General features: G+C 32.7%; 2 protein-coding genes across 5 annotated transcripts in view; one reads left to right on the forward strand and one right to left on the reverse strand.

Annotated features, from left to right (window-relative positions):
* Positions 1-3954: 3954 nt before the first annotated feature.
* Positions 3955-7625, forward strand: LOC122714595 (forkhead box protein J1-B-like). The gene is made up of 4 exons (XM_043936072.1): positions 3955-4093; positions 4924-5209; positions 5719-5897; positions 6058-7625. The coding sequence occupies exons 2-4, from the start codon at positions 4963-4965 to the stop codon at positions 6478-6480; spliced, it is 849 nt and encodes a 282-aa protein (XP_043792007.1). The 5' UTR covers positions 3955-4093; positions 4924-4962; the 3' UTR covers positions 6481-7625.
* Positions 7626-9930: 2305 nt separating this feature from the next.
* LOC122714594 (nephrin) overlaps positions 9931-17055 on the reverse strand; it is a 97322-nt gene continuing 90197 nt past the window's right edge. For all 4 annotated transcript variants that reach the window (XM_043936071.1, XM_043936069.1, XM_043936070.1 and 1 more), the window contains 9 exons: positions 16647-16801; positions 15802-15946; positions 15510-15640; positions 13427-13586; positions 13049-13348; positions 12683-12982; positions 11859-12083; positions 11475-11635; positions 9931-11379 (listed from right to left, as the gene is read on the reverse strand). In XM_043936071.1, coding sequence (XP_043792006.1) covers positions 11023-11379; positions 11475-11635; positions 11859-12083; positions 12683-12982; positions 13049-13348; positions 13427-13586; positions 15510-15640; positions 15802-15946; positions 16647-16801 — 1934 coding nt within the window. In that variant the 3' untranslated portion in view covers positions 9931-11022. The remainder of the gene's footprint in view (positions 11380-11474; positions 11636-11858; positions 12084-12682; positions 12983-13048; positions 13349-13426; positions 13587-15509; positions 15641-15801; positions 15947-16646; positions 16802-17055) is intronic.

A 17055-nucleotide genomic window follows, 5' to 3' on the forward strand; every position in this document is an offset into this window, starting at 1 on the left:
AAGTTAAATTGCAATCTTATTTCGAATTAAATCGATATCATTGAGAATTAATTAAAATTAATGAATAAAAATCAAAAATATATAAATTTTTCTTTAAATTTAAAATTTATCAATAAATATATAATATTAATAATCAATTAACTTCAATTAATACTAATTTAACGTTATTTTATATTTTTTTGTTATATTTTTGAATTTATAATCAAATTAAATCAATAATCGAAACTTTCTTTCTAACGAATTAATGTGGAATAATTATCTTAGATAAATATTAAATTAACCATAAATTATGAGTGATCGTAATTACATTTGAAAAGAAAAATATATTCGATTCGAGAAAATAAATAAAAAAATTATGTAAAAATGTATGATAAAAATGTAAAATAATATTATTATAATTATATTTCATTTTGTTTCATAATATTTTAGATTGGAAATTGATTATCCAAATATCTAAAATTTTCAATTTTATAAGAAGTTGCATATAGTATGTATAAATAGTACGTATAAATACACATGTGTAATAAAATATAATGTTAATGATATATATAATAATTCTCTGATAACGCTCTTTATCTTCTCTTTATGTAAAAATATATGTTTTACTAAAGATTCCTTATTTAAAAATTGTCAAAAATTATAAAAAATAATTGATACTTGATATATATATAATTAAAAGCTTTGCTAAATTTATATTATTAAGATAAGCATTATTCTTCTTCTTTGCGATTGTTACTGTGGTAGTTGAAATCAATTCTCTTGAATATTTTATTAAAGCACCATCATTCTCCTGAAATCTATACCTAGTCACATTCGCGTCTATATTTGAAACTTTGCAAAGTAATATCTATTCTTTTAAATTAACCATTGAAATACGTCCACATCATCTCTTATGTTGTGACCTATAAACATTTCCTAAGGGAATATGTTAAAATCTATCGATCTTAAGTCGATCTACACTTTTGAAAGAAACATTGTTTTTCATTTAAGTTATTTCAAGTTAATATTTATAATGGATAGTTTTCGGAAATTTTTAACGTTTCGTCTAATTTATTATTATTTTATTTTTAATTAATTTATTTATACATTGAAATATATTTCTTATCAAAATCTAAGCAATTTTTTAATTCCGATAGAAATGATATAAACATTTTGAATATATTAATCACAGCCTTACATCACATTTTTAAATTAAAAAATTAATTTGAATCTTATACATATAAAATTTCCATTTTACGTCTTATATGTTAATATTAATTGTTTCTGCTTATAATTTTTTATACATATATATATATATTTATAAGATATAATTTTATGATATCATAAACATATTCTACATTCTATTTTGCATAGAAAATATGAAAATGAAAAGGAAAATAACGATAATGAAAAAGTATCGATTAGAAAATTGTAAAATATACGGATAATTCTAAAAGAAAAATTTTAGCAACAATTGGTAATGACAATAGATAGCGGTAAAACGGAAAGTGATGGTGAGTCACAACCTGACACACAGCACAGGGAGGGTAGCAGGTGCTACTACTGTTGTTGGTGCTGGTACTGTTGGTGCTGCTGGTGTTACCATTATTGCAGGGGTGACCAGCTGGATAGGCCAGCAGGGGAACGGATGTTCCCAGGAGATTATTGATCGTGTATGTAGATATTTCCACTTCAACTACGTAGACGACGATATGGAATTTTGCTCGAACAATCTATCGAACTTGTACTTTCCATTCTTTATATTCGTTCATCTAAAATGGATAAAATTCAATTTATATCCTCGCTCAAAAAGTTATAGTTACGTACAATTTCGAGAAAATAAAAAATCGAGATGGATTTTTCTTTTGGCAATGAATGCACGCACACGCGCGCGCGCGCAATATTGTAATAACGTAGAGCAAAATATAAGCTGTATCCAATTTTCAAAATGGGATGTAGAAATCTCATTTCGAATTCTATTTCTCGATAATATCGGAAAAATTGTAATTATTCTATGTATAATCTTTATAAAAATTACTTTGAGATGTATTACTAATTTAGGGAGAGAAAGAGAGAAAGAGAGAGAGAGAGTTAAAAAATATTCTTTTCAGCACTCGTTTTGAGCACAAAATGACCTACTACAACGTTCATTGCATTTATTTTTCAATTTAATAATTTATGATATATAAAACATGCCGATAATAGTAACAAATTTGCGAATAACGCAATATATAATATTTAAAATTCATTCATCGTACATCGCATGAATATTTTAAATTTTTTCAAAAAAAATTATTAAAAAATAAATTACAATTAAATGCAAAGTCCGTTTGATTCAACATTGTGAAAGTGATTATCCTTCTTAATGAATACTTATTTTAAATTTTTTTCTCGATATCGCGATTAGAGGGTTGGTCAACCATTGGATAACGCCCACACGATGATCCTATCCTGGGGTAAAATGGTTTCAAGATCTCGTGCAAATTTACGATGAAATTTTCGTTCTAACGATCCTAACAGACATCGACCAATAATAAGCAAGCTTGAGAAATTTTACACGCCATTCTGAACGTCGTCGAATAGCCGCGGTTCTTTCCCCTCTCTTTTACGCTGGGATATCGCAAGTGACGGTCACTGCCTTTCTGATTCGATCAATGAAAGTACCTGTACCAGAATGTTCAGGCTATGCGACCACCCCTATTGACAATAAACCGTATGAACACCTGATTTTTATTTCTTTTTTCAATACAAACTTCGGGATATTAATATTTTTCTTTCAATGAATCATAATCATTCTTTTGAATGCGATTCAAATGAAATAAATATATCAATTGTTTTGAGATTATTCGAAATTAATTTTATCCTATTTTTCTTACTCGAATCTCTCGAAATTTAGATAAAAAAATTATTTTTTCTGATAAATATTTTACGAAAAATAACGCGACGATATGAATTAACTACAAATTTGACTTTTCTTAGAATTCTTTAGAATTCGTTCCTAATAATAGAAAGAAGAAAAAAAGAAAAAAAATAATTATTCCATTCTAGATTCCCATGTTTCAATTTAACTTTACACAATTTTTAGACGATCCTTTATTATTTGCTACGAATGTTACATTTTCGATTAAATACTCGACCAATGAAAAATTTAGTAACATGATATATATTTTTACATATTTCGTAATATTACACATTATCTCTTTCGATTTTTTTCATGCATAAAAATTGTCTCAAAATTTATCCAATAGTACAAAATTGGATCCAATAGTACAAAATATATCTACAATATACAATATTTCACGAAAATATTCATTATCTTAATTGATTCGTTAACTCCGAAATTCATTTAATTCCGAAAATTCTGATTTTAATTTTCCTTTCTCACACTCACATATGCGCAGAGTAAAATTCTTCTTTTCCGAAGGAGGTAAAAATCTATTTTTAAAATTGTACAATAAATTTCTACCAACGAGGTGTATAAAAACGTGTTGAATAAAGTTCGTTGAATTTAAAGAAACGTGTTGGAAAAAAAAAAAAAAGAAAGAAGAACCATATATTATATTATACATATTACGAAAAATGATTTTCTATCTATCTTCTTTGTACATGTATGTATGTGAAAAATTGAACGTGTCAGTCAAAAAAGAAACAAAACAAAATTGGAAGGTAATCGAGGGCGAATTTCTGTTCTGTTCACCGTTAGTGAAACGAAAAGAAGAGAAGGAAAAAAAAAAAAAAAAAGAAAAAAAAAAAAAAAAAGAAAAGGTTTGCACGCAGGTTCGAACAGCGTGTACATACGGTCCACCTGCAAGAGGGAGTCCAACACCTGTCACGCACACAAACCACGGCCAATGGTTTACGGCAACCAGGTAGATTCAAAGTGGGGGGATTATCAGAGCTTTCGTTACCCCTTGGTACTAGTTTCATTCCAACGATCATGCGGTTTACATGTTTTTTATTATACACCGATGAAAATGTGCATACGTGATGTAACGAGTCGTAATCGTGTTCGCATTTTCAAGTATTTTTATTAACCGGCGTAAATGTTCAACCGAAAGTGAACCGATCTTTTATCTTTTACCTTCGGACGTGCCGATATTAAAGATGTTTTGAGGTGTGTGTTGTGATTCGTTCAATTTTTCAACCAAATTATTTTCCTCCGCCCCCCTTTCTCTGTCTCTCGATTTCGTTTAAATTTCACAATTTACCGTAATTGTTCTCAGTCACGATATTAGGAGACGGTAGAATTTCAATGCACCAAATTGCCTCTATCGATAGAATTCCTTAAAAAAAGAAAAAAAAAGAAGACAAAATTTCCGCTTCGTTCTATTCTAATGAAAAAAATGTCGATATTTATGATTCTTATTCGAACGATATTATAAAAAATGATTAATTCTATTTCCAAAAGTTATTTGGAACGCAATATCCTATCATTAATTGTTAATAATAATTTAATTACGAATATTCCATTTTCTTGCAAATGTATCTGTTAGATTTATCACTGGATTAAGAATAATGAAATTTTTACATAAATATTTATTCGATATACTTTTAATATTTACAATTGTAATTAATTGAATTTTTAATTACAAAACAACGTATATATCATATATCATGTATAGTACTTTTGATATTCGAGCGAATAATAAATATCTAATATCATAAAACAATTAGAAATTAAAAAAATTTATAACAAAACTCTAAATATTAGATCATTCAAAACTGCAATTAATTTTTGGAAAATCTATATAACAATATAGATAATCCATTTCATTGATGTCTATTATCGTATAGGTAAATATATGCATGCGATTACGATTTAGAATATAGGAATGCATTTTAATATGAATAAACGTTTGAACACCTTTTTCTATACGTAATAAGATAATTCAAGTATAATAATTTGTTGAAGATAACGTAATAATTTTCGTTGTTTTTATCTAGATACGTAGCATTGTTCGTTCGATACTTATGCGATGAAAAATGGTGAAAATGAAGGGAGAATCGATCGATGTTGAGAAACGAATGAATCGTGACTCACCGAGTATGAAGGAAAATATGCATAACGACGATTGCGATGTCGAAGCGGAATTGACCAGTCTTTCGTGGTTACAATCGCTCGACATTACGAGTGCTTCTAGTTTGCCAACGCCTCCTTGTTCTCCATCTCCACCACCAGTGACGCGACAACCAAGGAAAAAGCTTTCACCCTTGATTAAGGCCGAATTAGGTAAATCATTTCGTTCGAATCATTTTTTTCATTTTCTTTCGACTTTCGATTCTTCGATCATTAAAAAAAATATTAAACGCGTGAATGTTAAATATTTAGAATAATAGCGACTAAATATTCATCTAATAATGTTAAATGATATTAAGTTAATGCGCATAAAATCTTGTTTCTTTCGAATTCAAATTCGATAGTTAATTCAATCATATATATTTTTTAATGTTATAATTAATAAATTTCAAATCGTCGTTTCTTACTTCTTTATTGAATATCATGATCATATCACGATTAAAAACAAAATATATCAAATCTATTCATTCATATCAATTTAATATTCTTTCGATTATTATTCAGTAATTTATCTTTTTCTTCGTTATTAAAAATATATATATGTACATATATAAAAAAGAAAAATAATTTTTTTTATTCATTTATATATATATATCCATCCTTAGATCGTACATGTGTAAAAATATCCCATGTAAATGAACGTTTCGTTGCTTTTTGTTTAGATCTAGCTGCAAATGCCGACAAATATCGAACTGATCCTGACGCAAAACCGCCATTTTCATACGCCACCATCATTTGCCTGGCGATGCGTGCGAATAATAACAAAGTGTCTCTTTCAAACATATACGCATGGATTCGAGAAAATTTCTTATTTTACAAATATGCCGATCCTGCTTGGCAGGTGTGTATAAACATTTTCCATTACCTATTATTATTTGTAACGAGCCACTACAATATTTTTAAAATATTTTACGAACGAAATCTTCGTAATTTTTTCTTTTTTTCTTTTTTTTTTTACATCGATTAACTTTTTTTTTAACTCTTTCTTTTATTTCGAACAGAATTCAATTCGACACAACCTATCGTTGAATAAATGTTTCGTCAAATTACCACGTTCGAAAGATGAGCCAGGCAAAGGCGGTTTCTGGAAATTAGATTTGGAGAGAATGGAAGAAGGTAGAAAATCGAAACGGCGGGCAACCATGTCCCAACGAATTCGCGGATCGAAGAAATTAACATCTGGAAAAACAACGGTAACGAACGATGCACAAAGTAATAGTGCTCCATCGATCAATTGTCCCTCTACCTTGTACGAGACTCCGCCCAGTAGCGTATCTCCTCCGATTCCGGATTGTCTCTCAGAAATTCCTGACTCTACGCAAGTCAGTTTAAGCGAGGATGATCTAACCGGTTTGTTAATCGCTACCGCCGGTTGGGACGAGAATCAATTGGATCTCTTAGATTCCCTTCTCGACACCCTGTAAGAAGGTTTTCTGAACCTCTCCTATTTATGCAAATTCAAACACATTTACTTACGTTTAACTTCCTCGACTTCTCATTCACCCGGAACAAATTGTACGCAGCTCGGCCGATAAGTAAGTTATTTCTTCCTCTCTAACTTAACGCGCTCTGAAGATAACAACAGAAAAATTTTTCTTAAATAGCTACAACATAGATGTTGCAATGTTCGTTGTCGATATAGAGGAAATATTTCAATTGCATCCAAATCGATCCAAGATTCGATACGAGATTCTACGAGAGGAAAACAAATTATTCTTATCATTTTATCCCTCGGAATGCAAGATTAAAATAATATCGGGACGCAAAATTGTTTAAAGATTCCTTGAGAATTAATAATTCGAATGTAAATTTTTTTCTTAGTGATACATTTTTTTTCTATTATATTAGAAGGAGACAGGAAAGGGGAATAATTTACTTATTGACCGACTCACGTAAATTTCCAAAGCTTTTCCTCGATGTGAAACGAATTTAAATATATATATATATAATATATAAAAAACTGGAGCCAACTTTACAAAAATCTGTGTATTCAATGATTTACAATATTTGTAATCCAATAGAAATAATTTTTAATACATCATCTGGAAAAGTTTAGAGTAAATATCGTTGTGAAACATATCGATGGCTGACCGAAATAAAACTTCGCTACTGTGCATAGCATAACGTTGGGAAAATGATACAGCAAACCAGGGCACACAGGCAATGGAATAATTCGTTATTTTAATCGAACAATGCTGCGCGATCTTTCGGCCAATGTGTTTATTTTTCCGTGTTTATTTTTTAATCGATCGTTGGAATTATAGAGAATAATCAATTGGATTTCGAATTTTCTTGCTTAATAATTTTTCTAACTTTGTGCAAAATGAGTTAGATTTTTTTTTTTTTTTTGAATTTTGTTTGGCTTTTCATCTTTGTAACGATTGTCAAATTTATTTATCCTTATTTAGCCTAAAAAATTTCTATCTATTTTAGAAATACTTTATTCGTTACTTTACGAGTTATAGGAATATAAATCGTGTACACGAATCGAAATTGTATATTTAAATCATTAAATACACAGGATAACTGGTAATGCCCTTTTTCTGGATAAATAATCAAATTTTAGTCATAAAAGTTCAGTTTCGTTTTAATTTGATACCTAGACATTGCATTAATCAATTTCAATTTTTTTAAAAAATAGTATATGAAAAAATGAAGAAATCTATTATTTTCTCCAATTCATTTAAATTAACCATTTGCACGTTGATCGATAATAATATAATATTTCAGAGGAGAGCAGAAAAATTGAAAGAAGATTTTAATCGAAATGTATATAAAATATTTCAATTATTTTAAGTTAATTTAAAAAAAATGATATTTACTTATTCAGCAATAATTATTACTGTTGAAATATTTGTTAATACGGAGACATGATTTTTGCTTATTACTTGACTGAACATATTATATATGTATACATATATATATATATATATATATATATATATATATATATAAACAAAAATTTTAATAAATCGATAAGTTAATAATACTGTGTACTGAAAAGCAATTATAATATTTGTGACACAGTAATTTGCAGTGTGCCTTCGAAATAAAAAAAAAAAAAAATAAATATTTATGATATCGTACATTTGCCAACTCGATTAATTCGTGCAGAGTATATTTCGTATTCCTGCTTTAAAGTAATAAAATACAAAGTGCCTTATAAGTATTATCCGCAAAAAAAGTTATTATTACTTTAATTCTTGATATTATTCCGGAAAATTGTCATACGTTGCAGACAATAATAAAATACGATTCAATAAAATACGATGTCACTCTCCGACAATTTACAATTTATTTATCAATGTTTTGTGAATCGATGAAATAAGTAATGTTATAAACGTGAAATAATCAAAAGAAAGACAAATAATTGTTAAACATAATACAGTGAGAAATTATGTAACGACGAATAGATTCCAATAAATGATATGAAAAGGAAAAAAAAAAANAATAGATTCCAATAAATGATATGAAAAAAAAAAAAAAAAAGAAAAAAAAGATGTCGGAAAATTGTTTGCAATTTGTAATACTTTTCTGAGATGAGATCGTAATTGTGCAAGATTATATATATTTACATATGTATGTGTGTCGTCATAGAAGCCTAATATGTGAATTAATCGTTGACAAATTGAATTTTTTTTTTCCAAAAAGAAATTATACTCGCGACGTTGCGTACCGTAACGGCTATGATTTATAAATGAAAAATACGAATGAATTTTTTTAGCTTAAGTAAAAACGATTAATTGATATATTTGTTACGTAACGTAGATTAGAAGTTAATTTCCGTCCAGATATCGTTTGCAATATTTTATAAAATAATTGTACAATATGTCTCGTATCTTTATCTCATTCTTTTTGTCCTTAATTTATTAGAAAGAAAGGATATTATCGAGTAAGTAAGTATATATTATAGTATAGTGTTTATAAAAAAATATGCACGTGATTTTAATAATTATGCACCGAAACGATCGTAACTATTAAGAATCACTTTGTATGGATTGTAAGTGAAATGTAGGAATACACCAAAGAATAGTAAATACTTTGCATATGGATGTTTTATTGAAAACAACGAGTTATTGACGAAGATGCGAAACTTCCATTGTATAACTTATATATATATATATATATATATCGTGGATTTTAATATATTTTAATAATATTATTTGTAAATAAATTTTTTTTTTCCTGTTTTAAGTTTCTACATTCGAAATAGAGATACTACTTCTCCAAGGTACGTGTAATTTATCTTTATAACGGCACCTCGTTTTTCCACGCGAGCTCGAAATAAATTACTCAAATATACAAACATATTTGCAATTTGATATTTAATACTTTAAGTTTTATAAAATGAATTTAATCGATAATTGTGTTATGTAAACTTAAGTATATTGCATCAAATAAAAACATTCCCATAATACTTGTTTCCATACACAATATTCATTTATGAGATTAATGTAATGTATTTTCGAAGGGAAAAAATAACAATAGGATAACGATATGAATAATAATTTTTGTATCGAGTACTACACAGTTACCTGCATTATCTGTATCGACACAATCCTGATATTTTATTCTGTACTGTGTTTTTTGCATACAGGGAGAACGGATAAAATCAGAATGTAGAAATAAAATTTTAATATCAATAAAGTAGAAAAATCCGAAAATAAGTTTTTCAAGAAGAAAAAGTTTTACAATTTTAAATGGAAAGACGAGAAAGATAGAATTTGATTCTACGATTCTACAATTTATAATTAAATTGATTAAAATGCAAGAAAAATTATTAAAAAACTGTGGATACGATTATACTTGTATCATGGAAGGGATAGACATTTACGAAATCATCAAGTTATCAAAAAATGGGGAAGAAAGTTTTATTAGGTATAAAATATTTACACATTTGTTAGACCGAACAACCTGGAATTCCTATATTTTTCTATAAGAAATAAAGAAGAAACTTTACTCATCTTCGATTACCGATAGACTAGTTCTAATCGATTTATTAATTAACAAATATATAAGAGAGAAAAATTAAACTGGTCCTAATCCTCTGGTCGTTTATCTCAACATCACAGTCTCCTTTAAGAGTAACGGAAAGTTTCATACAAGAAATTTTATCGAGTAAAATCATTCGAAGCGAAACGAATATTATATAATCAATGGTGTTGCGCGTGTTTGTGTTTGTGGGATATCGAAAAAAAGATTGTGATGTTGGATTATCTACGCGTTCCGTAGTTCAAAATATATCACGCACAATTAAGTTGAAAAATAATTTCTAAATTACAACACGTTCCTAAGCGCAATTTTTGCGCTTGTAAAAATTACAATACCGTGAAAAAAGATTTTACGTACGTACGAAACGATCGTCATTCGTTTATTAAATACATATCCTGAAATCATGCGGCCGCAACTTATTTGACACTTTTCCTTCCTTTTCCTTTTTTTCTTTTTCTCGCATTTTTAATAGCAGCAAAAAACAGTTTTTTAGTTCTTTAGTGGAATAAGTGGAGCGCTCGCAAATTTCAAATCAGTCTTATTGAACAAATTTCAATGTAACCGATCAATATCCTTGAACAATTTGTGGATTAACAATAATATCACGCTCTTATCATTAAATACGATTAAGACGATTCATTGTTCCTTCGTATTTATTCTCTACTTTGTTTCACAATTAATATTCGACAATTAACGATTGATCAGTCCACTTGACATTGATTTTATTAACTACTTTACACGCTTATCCTATAGGTATTAAATAGCATATATACACGAGTATGCATGTATGTATGTATGTATGTATGTATCTTTCTCTGTATATGTGTGTACGTGTGTGCGTGTGCGTAGTAGATTTTCATCATGGTAGGACAAATGGTTAAAGAAATAACCATAAATTTCGTAACTAGACGCGCAGATTGATCACACGATCAAACGTAGTACTCGTTGATATTTAGCGCGTCGGAATCGCATCCCTATACGCAACTCTCTTGGGTCGATATCAAGGGTGTACGCACGGTGACAACCTCTCTGGTCGGATGTTTGCCACTCATGGTCGATACGTTACAGTCTTGGAACGTACTTCTCGTCGATAGTGGCGCCAATGTGAACGGCAAAGGAGGCGGCGAGGGATCGCCTTTTAACGACCTCGTATTGTGATCTATACAAGCGTAAATCGTCGTTTCTCTGGTGCACGGTTTTCCGTAACTCTCCAGGGTGCTTAAACTCCCGATTCCGCTTACGATACCCGTCAACTTGGTGTCGGTTGCCAAAGTCGACAATGCCGTTGGCCGTGACAGGCACAGTTCGGCGTACGTTACCTCGTTCGATAACTGAAAGAAAAAAAAAAAAAAAAAAAAAAAAAAAAAAAGAGTTAGTTCTCGGGTTATTTAAATACTTTTTAAATCTTTTCTAAATCGAAACTTACCGACAATGTTGGATAATTGTTATACTCTTGCGAATACGGTGACAATCCTTGCAGATGAGTCACTTGTTGTATAGAGAGCGAAGTCGATGGAAGTCTATCTGGCGTGCTCTGCGTAGCCAACGGAGTACCGGATATCGATCCCGTCAATTGATAATCTGAACCTTTAAATTTAACACCACCTTTTAAATACGAATCATTGTTATTATCATTATGATTTAAGCGTGTTATTCATATTTATATGTCTAGATAATAAATCTCTCTTGATCTCAAATCTCTAATCATCTATTCCATTGATTCCATCTCGAAACGAAAAATTAATCCGTAATTGGATATATTATTTATTTTTATCGATTCTTAGTGACAATTTTTTTAATCAACTTATACCTTTGTTTATGGGGACAACGTCCGGATTTCTGTCGTCGGTATCGTACAAATCCTCGGAACTAGGAACGGCACTCTTCTTTAACGGTAGATCGCTCGGTCTCTGAGCCCTCCTTTCGTTTCTTATCTTCATAGCTACGAGAGTAGCTACGGTAACGAAAAGTAACGCGGTCACTACACCGATCAGTCCTCCTAATAACGGAGTGATCTCAAACGGTACCGGTATACCTGTAACCAAACCAAAACACATCAATTCGTATAATTGCGATCGTGTATAAAGCGACACTCGAACGCTCGAAGGGGAAAAATATGGAGAAATTGGGGACGAGAGAACGCGTACGTTTCGTCTCGGGATTGCCAGCCAGACTCATCAGTAGGGCTACGACTGACAACCCCTGCCCTAGACGTTGACGGGAAATTGTCTGATCGAATTCGTTAAAAAAATTCGTTGGCAGAAGAGAGACGACGAGGAAGGAGAGACGAATTTCCTCTCATCGACGTCTCGTTGTCACCAATTCGTCGCGTCACGTCCGGATTCCGGGGAACACGGGTTCGAGAACTACGGGTTTCTCTTGCTCTTAATCCCTAACCGTTCACTCGAGATACGATGGTGCACGAAAAACACGTTTCGTCTCGGGATTGTCAGCCAGACTCATCAGTAGGGCTACGACTGACAAACCCTGCCCTAGACGTTGGGATCGTGTTCAGATTCAGCAACAAATTCAACGAAACCGACGATCGGACTCGGATTTTCGAGACAGAGAAAGAGAGAGAGAGAAAGAATACGACGAGGACGCGACGGATCGTTATTCATTATTATTACTCACCAGTCTGTTTCTCAGCGACCTTTAACGTGAATCCTTCCAACGAGGTCGGTTCGCTCCTCCCTTTTGCATTTACAGCGTACAAAACCATATTGAGAATTTTTCCAGCCTCTAAATCGCGAACGGTGAAAGCGGCATTCCTTTTCGACGTGATATTTGCTTGTAGTATTCCCGTTTGCTGGTCGAACACCTCGAGAAGAAAGTGTTGCGGTTGGCCACCGTCAAAACCAACGCAACACTCCACTGAGAGAGACTCAGTCGTTTGATTGGACAACGTGCAATTGTACAGAGACTCGGGTTTTCCTGCAAAATCGTTGTGTTACACTTTTTCACCACGGAACGCGTTGTTGTAATGTCGGCGCAACGTACCAGCTGGAATGATGTGAAACACGCATGCGTTATTCTGTTGGCCGGCGGTGTTACTCGCCCAACACGAGACCGTACCGTAATCCATCTCCGTCATCGGCCGATAAACAAGGATGCTCTGACTACGGCGCGTCGAGTTCTTGTACTTCGATTCGGACACGTCCACCATTTCTTCCGTGTTGTTGAACGTCCAACGAAAACTGTCCGGCGGTGGATACGCTTCAACGTTGCAACTTATACGGGCGTCTTCGTGACGCGCTACGCCGTAAATTCGTTTTTGATCCGGCAAGCATATAGGTTTGTCTGAACGAAATTGAAGAGAGATTTTTTTTTTTTTTTAAATCGTAGAAAATTAAATTCCGCTCTAGAGGTGATACTTACACATAATTTTAAGCTCGACGGTATTGCTGTAACCGTCTCCCTCGACGTTGCTAGCGATACAAGTGTAATTGCCTGCTTGAGAACGATTCACTTTCCTCAGAGCCAAGCTGTACTCCTGCACTATCACACCGTTCTTCGCATTGTTCTGAATAACGTTTCCCTGCAACAACGTATACACGAATCGTGTATCGATTCAATTCGCATCGATATCCATAAAAAAAAAGAAAAACTTATTCTATAAAATTTAAAACTTGTAATTTTTCAATTCGTACGTATGGTATCGTATCGCGGCTATAAATAATACGTTATAAGCGACTTAATTTTGTACCAGGAACACCCGCACGCAAATCTTGCTTCGATCGTACGCACACGATCGATCGAGCGGCACCAGGGAAGGTTTTTACATTTATCATCGTATCACAGTGTCGTAAACGTGTGTGTTAACCGTTAAACCTCGATTAATTTTCTTCCTCTTGCTTTCTTTTCAACCCATTCGCACCCATTCGAACCGAAGACAAAGCAATAATTCCTTGCTAACTCGTCGAGTTGCGTCTACGAATCGCGTCGCTATCCTTGCCATCCTCGTCATCCCTCCGCGTATCGATATCGACGAAAGCGTGTCTTTATCGATACGCTTATCAGACGTAGGCGCAGCTTTACGTTTCTCTCACGTTTGAGCTCGACGAACTGGCGACTTACTTGGCGACAACTTGGCTATCTCCAACTGTATTCATAACGGAAAAGAGTAAGATTGGGTTTCGAAAATTCGCTATCTCACCTTATCCTCCTATCTATTTAGGAGCCAGGCAGAATATTGCTGGTGCGTAGAAGTCTCGGTTTCTAACGTGCCAGATCTCAGGTCTCGACTCAGCATTCGGTCGTTAGCAAGGCATTTCTGTAATCGCTTCATCGTCGCGCCGCGGACCCAAGTCGCATTCAAATGTTATTCGAATAATCGCAAGCGGAATCGCATGCCGTGTTCTGGAAACGCCGTTAGGGATGGAGAAAGTCTGCACGTGGTTGACGAAAAAACCTTAACAGACACAGGGTCATCATGAATTCGTGGAAAAAAAGAAAAAGCCTGTTGAGAGGAGTGTGAGGCCAATCAGACAGACCCTCCAGCCGTGGATCAACCGTGGAAAATCGTCTTCGAATTTTTCTATCGTTCGTTCGTTCGTTCGTTCGTTCGTTCGTCTCGTTCGTTCGTCTCGTTCGAAACGAAAGCGAAATTGGAAAGAGAGAGAAAAGAAAAAAAAAAAACATCCGCAGCTGGAGGGTTGAAGCGGAAGAGAAGCGAAACGCGCGAACGCAGGAAGTTAGTCTAAAAAAAAAAAAAAAAAAAAGATAAAAAGAAGAAAGCAAAGAAGAAAGTATTTAAGCGAATGGATGATCGCATCCATCGTTGATACGAGTTTCTTAACATAATTTTCTGTGTGAAAATTTCGAATAATAAAACGAAATTGTTTCGTTATATTATTGTATCGATGTACACGCCCGAGCGGCGCGTAAAGTAAAGACACACATGTGCCATTGGAAACACAGAAAGCGATCGTTCGTGGCGAGGACGTACCCTTGAAAGTTTTTTTGTCAACAGTTCTCTTGTCACGCAACACGACATTGCGATACGGTATCGAACATTCCCTGTTGGCGTACAGTCGTTCCTAATGCAAGGTCAAATTGCTTATAAAACAATCTCGATCGTAATAGCGATTGTTGATCGTCGTTCAGAGATGCGTTTTGTCTCTTGTCGTTCGTTCCATTTCGAAAAAGCTTGTAAAACGAAGCTAATATCATTAATATGGATGGGATTTTGTTGGAAATTAATACAAAAAAAGATGCAACACAGCAGCGTCCAGGGAATTTAACGAGGAATAAACACGCACGCGCAAAAACAACGTTTCTGTACAAGATATGTATGTATGTATGATCGTTGCACACTTGATATATTATTATATTATTATATATACAATATATATCCGTCATATCAATTTTCTCGATCAAATTTTAAATCGCTCTCCTTTGTTTGCTATTTTCGTAACTCGGTAATGGACAGGTGAATTATATATATATATATATCGCTTACGTTATGTTTCCATATGACCTTGTAAGCATTAGGATTTGCATGGACCTTGCATTCGAAGTATACGTCATCGCCTTCTTCGATGTCGTCCGGATTCATATTCGATCCTAACTTGAGATGTAAAATTGGAACGACTGGAAAGAAATAAAAAAAAAAGTAATAGATAGTTAAAAAGGTAACGACGAATCAATTATCTATATGCTTGTATTTTATTGCTTTGAATAATTTGAGAATAATTTTTGTAGATCGTGTGTCGCATTTGTTAACGGATCCCTTCAAAAGAAGTTTTACTTACAAAACACGTTTAATTTCCACGTATCTTCCATTATACTTCGTTGAATCTTAGAGTTTTCCGCTCGACAAGTTATCGTTTTATCGTGATCGGATAAAGTTGGTTTCAGGATTAACGTGGAACTGGTCGTGTTTCCATCTTGAGACACCTTTAACGTAAAAATAAAAAAAAAAAAAACAAAAAAAAAATAAATATCAAGTTTTAAAAAGTTACTTTGGAATACACTTTCGGATAACGAGAGACTATTAAGTTTAAAAGAGAGAGGCTACTAATTACACCTTCGAGGAGTGTTACGTTACCTTACGTTAACTTGTAATTATTTAAATTAAACTTGAACTATTTAGATAGACTAATAAGGGATGCTTCAAAGGTAGCTTTCCTCGATCTCGAGTGAAATATGATATTACGCGCGAAATAAATGTAATTTTAGACAACAGACGATTAATCGTGCGCTTAAAAATTTAACAATTGCACCATTTATTCTATCCGATTTTGCGATCGAATTTTCTTTTCGATATAATTTTCTCTCGCGATCAATGTGCGACACTTCCGTAAAAATCGACGTTATTCACTCTCGTTGCCTTCTCGCAAAATTAAATTATTCGTGATTTGATCGATAAAATCTGATTCGATTCGTATTTTCGAGCATCGAGCATTTTGTTTCTGTTTCGTTGCATCGATCCTGCAAAGGTGTCCCACGTGTTTTTTAACCCCGTATATATATATTTCGACGAGTAGATTCGAACTTTATATTAAAAACGTTAGAATGGACAGGTTTTGTATTATTTTAAATCATTACATCAGTAATGATTTTTAATAAAAAAAAAAAAAAAAATAAAACAACGTACCTTCTCCGTGTGATTATTCAATTTCTTTCCATTCATGTACCAAGATAACTTAGCTGGTGGCCTCGATCCAACGGTTATACAATTTATATCATACTTTCGACCAGCGCTAAGAGGTGTATGCTCATTGCTCAATATCGTTACAGACATTGGCTTCACTGAAAAATAAGAAACATATAATCTGAAAGTAAATTTTAATCGTCTGTTGATAAATAAAAAAAGTATTCAAACGAATATTTTACATGTATATATAAGCGCGCGTGTGTGTGTGTGTGCTTACAGGGGTGTTAAGAAACAAGTGGGACACCTTTTGAGAATCGAATTCTTAGACGAGATGAATACGAAAATGTCGCTTATTTTTCAAATTACGAGCGATTTAATTTTGGCTTGTGGACAAGAACGTGGTGTCGCA

The sequence above is a fragment of the Apis laboriosa genome, unplaced genomic scaffold (assembly GCF_014066325.1).
Source record: "Apis laboriosa isolate Shangri-la unplaced genomic scaffold, ASM1406632v1 scaffold33_cov142, whole genome shotgun sequence".
Taxonomy (NCBI): Eukaryota; Metazoa; Arthropoda; class Insecta; order Hymenoptera; family Apidae; genus Apis; species Apis laboriosa.